At 44.1% G+C, this 11332-nt stretch overlaps 1 protein-coding gene across 7 annotated transcripts; it reads left to right on the forward strand.

Annotated features, from left to right (window-relative positions):
- Positions 1–463: 463 nt before the first annotated feature.
- Positions 464–9999, forward strand: LOC136449980 (probable serine/threonine-protein kinase At1g54610). Of its 7 annotated transcripts, none has more exons than XR_010758229.1 (8): positions 464–986; positions 1094–1378; positions 1468–1785; positions 4906–5133; positions 6056–6156; positions 6763–6877; positions 7140–7321; positions 9272–9405. XR_010758229.1 is itself a non-coding variant. In XM_066450222.1 (7 exons), exons 1-7 carry the CDS (start codon positions 675–677, stop codon positions 9704–9706), a joined length of 1794 nt encoding a protein of 597 aa, XP_066306319.1. In that variant the 5' UTR covers positions 464–674; the 3' UTR covers positions 9707–9999. The 7 variants fall into 7 exon arrangements, 5 of the variants coding, with proteins under 5 accessions (XP_066306319.1, XP_066306318.1, XP_066306322.1 ...); XR_010758228.1 differs by having other exon boundaries at positions 9269–9404; XM_066450222.1 differs by lacking the exon at positions 7140–7321 and having other exon boundaries at positions 9272–9999.
- Positions 10000–11332: the final 1333 nt, after the last annotated feature.

An 11332-nucleotide genomic window follows, 5' to 3' on the forward strand; every position in this document is an offset into this window, starting at 1 on the left:
CCAACTAAACACACCTAGCTCTGTTCGCTTGGCTAATAAGTCATGGCTGAAAGTACTGTTGACTGATTTATTTTAAGAAAAAAATATTATTTATTAGCTAAAAAAATATGACTTATAAGTCAAACGAACGGGACGACGCCTTATTCCTTACAGCTTTTTCCTTACTGGCCGACGGATTATTCCTTACTGGCCGACGGATTATTCCTTACGGCTCGAGCTTAGCGCCCCCGCACGCCTCGAACCCCGCCGCCAACAGCAAAACGACCAAACTGCCTTTATCGCCCGCCCCACCCGACTCATGACGCCGCGGGTCCCACCCCAATAACACAAATGACACACCCGCTGGGTTGGATTTACCGACCCGCCAGCTGTTGACCCCAGCTGACCCCCGGGGCCCCACTAGTCAGCCCCACCGCCACGTGACCTATTAAATGCTCATCCACAGACACAACCGCTCCTCCCTCTCCCCTGCTTGCCTCTCGTGGCTTCTCATTGATTGCTGATTGATTGATCCTCCCCGCCTCACTCACTCCCCTGTCTCCGCCTCGCGCTCGCTCGCTCCCCTCGCCCCGGCGAGGAGGGCAGCAGAAACCCTAGCGGCTCGGGCCGGGCGGGGGTCAGATGCTCCGAGAAGGTTTGAGAGGGTAGGGTAGGCTAGAGGTGCGCCACCGGCTATGGGCTGCGTCTTCGGCCGGGCGGCCGCGTCGTCCCCTGCGGCGCCGAGGAAGAAGAGGGGCAAGGAGAGGTCGTCCCCGCAGCCCGAAGCGGGGTCGCCCTCCGCAGTCGCCGCCGCCGCCGGGGACGGGAGGCCGCGGCGGCGGCTCGGGGGCCGCAGGGTAGCGGAGCCCAGGCAGGGGTGCGTCCCCGCGGCCGCCGCGGCGGAGCAGCTCGCCGCCGGCTGGCCGCCGTGGCTCGTCGCTGTCGCGGGGGAGGCCCTCCGCGGCTGGGCGCCGCGCCGTGCCGACACCTTCGAGAAGCTCAATAAGGTAGGCGGAAGCCCCCCTCTCCCCTGAAATCTGATCGTTCTACTGGAGTACCGTACTGATTCACCATTACTTTATTGTGTTGGCTTTGTCCGGCGATTCACTCTTAGATAGGATCGGGCACGTACAGCAACGTGTACCGGGCGAGGGACACCGTCTCCGGCCGCATCGTCGCTCTTAAAAAGGTTCGCTTTGATAACCTCGAGTCAGAGAGCGTCAAGTTTATGGCCAGGGAAATACTGATCCTAAGGACACTCGACCACCCCAACGTCATCAAATTGGAGGGCTTGGTCACCTCCAGGATGTCGTGCAGCCTCTACCTTGTCTTCGAGTACATGGAGCATGACCTTGCTGGGCTGGCTGCAAGTCCTGATGTCAGGTTCACGTTGCCTCAGGTGTGTGAGACTTGATTGCTGTTTCAGACACGGTCGATGATTACTCGGTGGAAATTGTGTGAGTTTGATGTCACTGTGTTATCTTGCAGATCAAATGTTACATGCAGCAGCTGTTGTTAGGGCTTGAGCATTGTCATGACAATAATGTATTGCACCGGGATATCAAGGGGTCAAACTTGTTGTTGGATAATAATGGGATTCTTAAGATTGCGGATTTTGGGCTGGCGACATTCTTTGATCCACGGCATAAACGGCCAATGACGAGCCGAGTGGTCACGCTGTGGTACCGTCCACCAGAATTGTTACTTGGTGCCACTGATTATAGTGTAGGCGTTGATTTGTGGAGTGCTGGATGCATTCTGGCAGAGCTCTTGTATGGAAAGCCCATAATGCCTGGGCACACTGAGGTGAGTCTTGAACATGGGTCACTCTGTACTCTACCGTGTTAATTTTTGTAGTAATCCTTGGGGCTATGCTGTCAATATCAGAACTATGGTTAAATCTCCCCTTCCCACTGTTCACATTATAAAGAATTCTGTGGTAGTGGCTAAATATGTTGACTTTTTACTCAGATAGCCTTGTGAGGACATCGTTATCTCTACGCTGTCTGGTCTTTTGTTCGATTTTTTATGTTGGCAAGTAGTTGTTTGTAAACATGTCATTGTCATTATGGGAAGACTTGGATGGCCTTTTGCCCTTATTGTAAGTGTCTGACTAAGGTTTCTCTAAGGATATTGTGGACTCCCATTGGTTGTTGCCTTTAGTGGGAACTTCTGTTGACAAACATGCGTCTGCCGTTTCTGCTATAATAAGCTTTTGATGCAACTGTATCCATTATTGGAAATTTCCAAACAGATTTGATGTTTCTAAGTATTTTGTTCACATATCTGGTACTGGTGGAATGGCATACATAACAATAAGGTTGAATTCAACATACATGTTTAATTCTTAATCAATTTTTACAGATTCAATGCTTTGCTCCCCTGTGGTAGTTATTATGCTTTTTTGTCATTTAACGACCTCTTTCATTAGTCACCAAAATTTCCGAATATGGCCAATAGTTGCAATGTATTTTCACATTTATTAATGAAAACCTGTTGTAGTGGACAAACCATTGCTGTCTAGGACTTTTGTTCTTTTAGAAAAGTTATTAGAAACCATCAATACATTGTATATTAGTAGCATCCAAAAGCACAAGACATAAAACAGCCAGCTTCTTCTATTTAGTTTATTTACAGCAATGCTCTTGTTAAGGTATAATAGTCAGGGGTATTAGTGTAATCTCCTAGTCTAGGCTCTCCCTCTTGTAGTTCTTGTCTGCGCATCTCTCGTTGCGGCATCTTCCATAGACGCTCTCTCCATCCGTCTGTCTTCAAGCACGAAGAGGACGCTCGGCGGCGCGACTCCTCGTCCGTCGTTCGCCCAGCCGCTCGTCGTGGCTTGGAGTCTGCCCATCGTTGACCCTCTTCAACGCCGCTCGTACACGCGACCCGTTCGCCCGTCTTTGCGCCGTCTATGCCTCCCGCCATCCGCGAGCCCGTTGCCTGTCCTCGTCGACTCTTCTCGCCCGCCTTGCTATCAATCTCGCCTAGTCTGTGGATTCGTCCGCCCATGTTTGGTTGCTCTGGAGCGCCCTTGCTTCTATCTTCTGTCTGAAGCCAATTTTCTAAATTTCATTGAATCTATTGCATTTCTGTCCATCCAAGTCTAGTTCTACACCTACAATTTGTCCAAGTCGTTCGTATCCACAAATTTATTGTCGGATTAGCCAACTTTTCTAATCTTTGGTTAGCTGAGCCCCGTCGATTTAGCTAATCATCATCATCTTGGTGCGACTTTGCCCTCTTGATCTCTTTCGTAACCATTTTGCTACACCTCATGATCAAAGGCTGTTTGTTTGTCGTCTCACCATTCTGTCTTACTGCTTGCTATCTAGCAACAGTGGTCTCTCTATTCTTCCTTTGGCTTGATCTGATACATCTCTTTATTCCCGTCGAGTTCAAAGTCTCCAAAGCAAGGTTCACAGTTGAAGAGTTGAAGTACCATTTGTGAAGACTTGACGTATTTGCTGAAGTACGGGTTGTGAAGGCAATACCCTCTTGTCATGGAGATCATTTTCTACATCGACATTGTTCAAGAGTTGCACTTTTCGACAACATCTTCGTTTTTGGATTTTGGATGTATACACTTTTCTTTTCAAGTCTAGTGCATAGTGCCAACTCTCTAAATGTACCGACATTACATTCATGTTGCATTTGAGAGGGGGTGTTGGGGTATAATAGTCAGGGTTATTAGTGTAATCTCCTAGTCTAGGGTTTCCCTCTTGTGTCTCATGTACTCTATATATAGTCCCCATTGGGCCTCGATAGAATCATCCAATTCAGTCTCTCTTATTGATAAGAACTCTTATATTTGAGCTAAAGGATTAGTATCCCATGAGCTTTCTTGCGGCACTTGTTGTTCAGGGATGATTAAGATGGCATATATTATATAAGTTCAGACTTGCATGACTGAACCAATTCATATACTCTTATTGGCCTATGAATCCCATGAACAGCCCTGCCCCCTTCCTCAATGTCAGCTGCTCATGCAAGGTTTAGTCTTATTGTATAACTCTAGAAAATAGGCTGATTGTCCGCCTAACCTCGTGGGATTAAAGTAAAAGGTGAAATCCTGATGTGCCAGATATTATGTAGAAACTAGGAGGGGGTTGCTAATAAACTCTGCAATACATGAATGAGTGAAAACGTAGAAAATACTGAATTTAATCTTTTGAAATTGCTTAAGAGATTAGTATGGACTGGGCGTGATGCTTGAGTTGCCAATGGCCATGTACATGTACTTTGGTTATTCATAAATCTATTGAGTTATAAATTCAGCGAGAGTGCTTACACCACAAAAACATTTTTCTTGAGTTTTCTGACAAAAGGGTACCACAGAAGCTAAAAGGCAAGTTTTATAGGACGGTGATTAGACCTACTATGTTGTATGGTGCAGAATGTTGGCACGACATGTTCAACAGATAAGTGTCGCGGAAATACGTATGTTGCGTTGGATTTGCGGTCATACAAGAAGGGATCGAGTTCGGAACGATGATATACGTGATAGATTAGGGGTAGCACCAATTGAAGAAAAGCTTGTCCAACACCGGTTGAGATAGTTTGGACATGTCCAACGGAGACCTCCAGAGGCACCGGTGCGTAGTGGAATCCTAAGCCAGGATAGTAACGTGAAGAGAGGCAGAGGAAGACCGAAGTTGACTTGGGTAGAGGCAATAAAATGAGACTTGAAAGGATGGAATATACCCAAAGACTTAGCCTTCGATAGGAGTGCTTGGAAAACAGCTATTCACGTGCCTGAACCTTGATTGCTTCTGCTGGGTTTCAACTCTAGCCTACCCCAACTTGTTTGGGACTTAAAGGCTTTGTTGTTGTTGTCTGTTCATGTTCCTCCAGCTACCATATATTCTTTTTTTTATGCCACACTTTTAGTCTACTATTAAAACTGGGATGTACACTATTTACCAGGTGGAACAGTTGCACAAGATTTTCAAGCTATGTGGTTCCCCTTCTGAGGAGTACTGGAAGAAGTCTAAATTGCCACATGCGACAATATTCAAACCTCAACAACCCTATAAACGTTGCATCAGGGAGACATTTAAAGATTTTCCTACATCGGCTCTGCCATTGGTTGAAACTCTGCTTGCAATTGATCCAGCTGAGAGACAAACTGCGACAGCTGCATTACACAGTGATGTATGTTCCCATCCTTTCTCTTCGTCTTAGTTGGAAAGAAATTTTTTAGGTGTGTAATCAGAAATGTTACTGTGAAGCAAAGTATGGTGCTGCAGGAAAACGATTTAGATCTAGAAAAAAAAATATTTGCTTCAAAATGTTAATAACTAGATATGGAGCAGAACTCCACTAGCTGAGGGAATCTGTATGGTTGGTATTATATAAAGGGCGTACCCAGTGCAGAGAACTCCCACTCTGTGCGGGGTCTAGGGAAAGGTGTCACTGGCAAGCCTTGCCCTCGCCTGTGCAATACGAGGAGACCGCGACTCGAACCCGGGACCTTCCGGTCACAGGCGGTAAGACTCTACCGCTTGCACCAGGCCCACCCTTCATGGTTGGTATTATATAATTCTCAAATTTTATTTATGGGTTGCATATATTGCAGTCTTTGCAAATAAACAATATATGATTCTATTTTGGACTCACATGTTTGTACTACAGTCTTGTGCCTTGTACTATTGTGCAATGTGCAATTCAATCATATATACAGTATGTCATAGAAAATGGTGCTCTCCTACTAGGATCAGTATTGTATATCCATTTTAGTTTTGGATTTGCAGTGTCGTGATTACTGCCTGATCTCTAGGAGAGGCTTGTTATCCATTGAGTTACTGCCAATCCTTATCTAGCCCCATTTCCTTGAAACTTGCAACATGCTTCTGTTGACGGGTGACAAAGAAGTGCTCACCTCCACCCCCCCCCCCCCCCCCCCCCCCCCCCCCCATTTTTTCTCTTTTCTTTTCTTCTAGGATCAGGCGATGAAGATGGTTGATGTCTTTTTGAATGGCCTTATGCTTTTGTGCTGCTTCTAATGAACTATTATTCCGCCATCAATAGTTACTCATCATGTGCTCTTTTCTTTTTAAAAAAAAAAATGGCTTAGCTTTTTTCAACTGAGCCTTATGCTTGTGACCCTTCAAGTCTGCCAACATATCCACCAAGCAAGGAGATGGATGCCAAGTTAAGAGACGAGGAGGCTAGAAGGTGTCACATTTACCCTTTTTACTTTTTGCTGGGCATACATGCGGATATAAACATGTTTGAGCCCTACCTACAACATTTACATCACATGTTTATTGGGTTACATGAACCATCTTGTGTCAAGTTGGGATTAGTTTTTTGAGTCATGAACCGTATTGTGTCAAGTTGGGATTAGTGTTTTGAGTCATGAATAATGAAATGTTGATATTGAACACATTATGGATTCACATCATTCTTCATTTAACCATAACTATTGTTATTCATTTGTAACCTATCTGATAGGAACTTCCTGTGTTTTCCTTAAAACTGTCATGCAGCCACTTTCTGCTATTTTCTGTGTGGTTTAGTGTTCGTTTTTTACCTTTTACTGTTATGAAGTAGGAATTAGCCAGAAGACAAAAAAAAAAAAGAAAAAAAAAAGAAAATGAGACCATCAACATGTTATTGGCTAAACACTTTTGTAAACTTGAATGGCATATATCTGCATGCACTCTAACTGCTACTGCTTAAACTTCCTCTTTTCAATCAAGAGACTTCTCCAGTAAGCAGTAAGGATATATTCATATTTGTAACTAGTTTATGTTTCTGTGTTGCATTATCATCCTTCAGACTACGAGCTGCTGCAAAGGCCAAAGGAGAAGCAAAAAGGACTCGACCACGGGATCGATCTCGCAGGACTGGACCAGCACCAGAAGCTAATGCAGAGATTCAAGCGAACTTAGACGTAAGTCAAAGCTCTTTATGACTGAAGACTATGCTTGTTTTTGCTTGCTATGATTTTCACCATTGAGAAATACAGAAACTGCCAAGTTGATTGTGATTATCTGATACTGTTAGGTAGTTCACTTTTTTATTTCGCCATGATAAGTTATCCTTGTTTAGGGGAAACAAGAGCTGTTCACTAACCTGTCCTGCAATGAACAATTTTTTTTGCAAAGCTTGCACAAGAAAATGAGTGTCCTTACTCTTCTTTTTTTCCCTTTCAGGGAAGAAATATAGATACGGCAAAATTCACTACTTCAACACTTCAAAATTGCCAAAGTGTCGTAAAAAGTTGAAATTAACTAGTGTTTGTATGTCGCTGACAAGGCACTAACTGGTGCCAAAGTGTCGCTGATGCCTAGCAAAAATCTATGCATCATAGATACAGATACGTGGCATCGGACAGGTATGGATAGGTGGATATGTCATTTTTTGTAAAAGCCCAATACACAAATATGTTTTAGTTTTTTTAAAATAAATAGATAATAAGGCATATTATAAAATTCTAAAAGCAGTAGTAGCCTATAGCAATTTTGCAACGCAATCTTGCATTTGTACTGTTTTGCTCATCTTTTCCACAGTTCAATTTTGCCAACACTCCCAACTGCCAAGCCTGTGAAGCACCTCCATCCAATTCTCAAAATCCAAGCTTGCAAAATCACCTTTGACTCGAGGCTTCCAGGCTTGGAGGAGATCAATAGATAACTGATCCAATTCCTTTCCCTCCCACTTCCAGTTCAAGCCGACAGTACAACACATACTAATGAAAGCACTCCTTGTGTTTGTTGCTGCCATCTAGTCTTGGCTAGGAAAAATCAAGCAAAGAGTATGGATTAATTTGACTAGGTGTGGGGTGGGACATGGGAGAGAGGACAGGAAGGGACTAATCACTACGAGAGGGAGGAGGAAAGAGCTCCCTGCCTATTTACCACAGGCAGGTCACGCTCGTCAGAGCATCGACAAACAGGTGCCGTGTGCCTTGCGGGCGGCGTGCACCTCTGGCTGCTGATGCCTGCTTGAGCATTGCAGGCAGCTGCTTAAGGTCTCTGCTGGCGCTATTCTCTGCATGTGCTGTGTGCGGCGGCAGTTGGATGTCTGGGTGAGGGAGGCCACGGCGCGGAGGGATCGAGGGAAGGAAGGTGGGGCACTGAACAACCAAACACAGCTTTGCCGGGCGTGATGTATCGATGTTCTGGGTTAGGCTGTATCCAGTAGATGGGCTGATACATATTGGCTTAAGTATCCGAAATTATAGTATTTATTTTTGTCCTGATACTTCGTTGATATGTATCCGCCACATATCTGTATCAGATATGTATCCGGTATGGGATACGGCCCCTACCTCACGTATCAGGGTAACATAGACAAAATAGGGAACGAGAGAGGGATTGAGGGAACAGAGACAGATAGACAACAGAGAAGAAATGAAGGGCAGGATATGGGGAACCAACCAGCGGGTGGCATGGCTCTCCCTTTGCCTTCCCCCACCTTTGTTGGCTCCTGTGCAGCTCTGCCCACCAGATCAAGCGCGATGGCTGGCGTGTTTCTGCCCTCTCCACTGCGGTAGTGGCGATCTGGAAAGGGGAGGCAACGGTGACCATTAGTGTAGGGGGAAGGGGATGATTCATGGCTGGCGGAGGCGCAAGGGGGTGGAGTTTGTCACTGCTCATGGCTGGCGGAGGTGCAAGGGGGTGGAGTTCGTCACTGCTCCTGGGTGGTTGCATGAGGGACTACATACGCAGAAGGGGAAGTCAATTGGCCATGAGGTTGGAAGAGACAGGTGCTTTATGGGCTGTTGACTTGGAATCTTGGGTTGAACCTTAGTAGGCTACCTGGGCAGTTGGTTCACTGCTTCTTGTGTCTATGGTCCATTGATGGGCCTATTTTCCTTTTCTTCTCTGATATACATGACTATGGCGTCCGCCTTGCCCGCCTTAGTGCCTTACTGCCTCGCCTTAAGCGCCTAGGTGGTAATAGGATGGTGGGTTGCCACACCTTGCCTTGTTGCTTCAAGAACAATGAAATTTTAACATAAAAACATGATAAAAGCCAACATTGTTTGATTGCACTACTGCTAAGCGCTAAATAAATTGTTACAAAATCATTTGCCTCTGTATTAATTTGTGGCAAAACCTTCCAAGAATTATCCCTTGTCTCTTAGTACATTTGTTATTGCTGTGAAACAGGGAGATTTATCTTTGTTTTTTTGCTTCTGACCACAAATGAGTTGTTCCAGATGAATTAACATGGATTGAAACTATAACTGATGTGCCATAAGTAAACTCAGGCAGTTTGTTACTTTCAAATGCTATTGCTTAATAGATACTAATATGCTTCCCAAATTTCTTAACAGCAGAGGCGACGGATGATAACTCATGCGAATGCGAAGAGCAAAAGTGAGAAGTTTCCTCCTCCACATCAGGATGGAGGTATGGGTAATCCGCTGGGATCCTGTCGTCACATGGAGCCTATGTTCGAGCACCAGGATGCTTCCTTCAGTACAGTAGTCCCCATAGAGAAGGGGACCTCACAAACATGGTCGGGGCCGTTTGACCCAGCAGCTCTTGGGCAGTCGAGGCGGAAGAAGCAAACTACCCTAGATGCTAAGGCTGCTGCTTACTCAAAGCAGCTCCAAAAGGACAAGGGAGGGATACGAGCCCTGATAATAAAGTGTCCTTTTTTTGGCCAGTATGTGGAGGGTGTGGGAAAGGTTCTTCATGGCCTACAGATGAATTTTCTTGTTTTGTGTCCCTCTGGTGGTTGGAAAGCAGGCAACAGTGCTGTAGGGTGAAGTCTTCCGGATTGTGTACATGTGATGCGGTAGCGTTTCCAGTACTGTTTAGATGCTTCTGAACAAGCCTGCCTGTCACCAGGACGGGACCTTAGGGGTTTAAAGACTCGTGTATTTATGCTCTTTATGACAATTCAGTTGCCCATGTGTATATATGGAGTAATTCTTTCTTCTATATGTAAAGAGACAGTGGTAGGCTTGAATTCTGAATGAATCAAGTGTGATGGCGAGCGTAACAGTGGTATAATAATTGTATAAGGTTTGGTTCTCTTACACTTGCTGGCGGTGGGTTGCTTCGCCTTTATGCTCGAAGTAGCATCCTCATGCTCGAAGTAGCATCCTCAACAAGAAGGCAATGTTCTTTCAGTTTTCTTGTTTTACAGGAACATTTACTACCATGATTTGGTTTTCGAATTTCTCAGCCTCTAAACGATGGCACTCTATCTTAGGTTTCAGGAAGTTGCATACTAAATATCTCACCTTTTTCCTGATGATAGTATTTTTTTCCAAAGTGATAGTACAATATTGTTTACATGGGAAATAGGAATACATTGAAATATGTATGAACAATCTTACATTTTCGTATTTATGGGTAGAAAAGCATAGAAATCAATAGAAAAGACAGATTTTGGCAGGCACACATCTAATTTTTCCAAGTCTTATGTAAACGATTATAGTCAGTGCTATCGTAAACGATCACTCTTTGCTTACTCCCATCGGTCCTGTTTATAAGACGCCTTCTAACATAGGATGGTCTAGTAAATTATACTTTGATCATTTATTTATTCTATATTATATTATTATGATTAGAAACTTATAATTAGCTGACAGTACATTTGATTATAAATTTCCTAGTATCAAGTTTGTATTACAATTGAAAGTTGTTAGCTACACTATTGATCAAAGATTATAAAGTTTGACTTTACATACATTAAATGTTTTATAAACTAGATCTGAAATACTATTTAGACGTTCCATTTAAGTGTATCTTATCATTACAATCACAACCAGAATTTTCTACTTCTCCTAGTGAGGTGAGATTCTCCTAGTGTTTAAGTATAAACTTTCCCTACTAAATGACTCCTAGTGGTAGTGTTCTACTACTACTTAGAAACACTAGAAGAATTCCACCATTTTTGTAGGGAATCACTACCAATGTTTCGTTTAGACCGTTTAAACAGTCTAACCATTTAACAGACTACTAAAATGGAAGCAACAACGGACAAAGGCTATGCAATATCCAACTACTTTTAATTTGACTTCATGAAGCTGGTAGATATTTAACAATCATTTGGTACGATTGTTTCAGCATCTTTATTCTAATCATGGAACCACTGTCCTAGGGGCAAAACTAAATGGAGACGAAACTAGGTCTCCACCCCCTTGGTCGACGAAAAATCCGATGGCTCATAGATCCCCACTAGACCTAACTAATATCTTACTGCGTTCAAGGTTATTAAGGCGGTAAGGCGAGGTGCGGCGAGCTACCTCCTAGACGCCTAGGCTTTTAATGCACGTGGCAAGGCGACGCCATACACATATCTTAATATATATAATGCCACTAGAGCAGAAAATTAGACTCTAGTGAGATAACATCATCTAGACATGACCATTCAAGCAATCTTT

The sequence above is a fragment of the Miscanthus floridulus genome, chromosome 5 (genome assembly GCF_019320115.1).
Source record: "Miscanthus floridulus cultivar M001 chromosome 5, ASM1932011v1, whole genome shotgun sequence".
Taxonomy (NCBI): Eukaryota; Viridiplantae; Streptophyta; class Magnoliopsida; order Poales; family Poaceae; genus Miscanthus; species Miscanthus floridulus.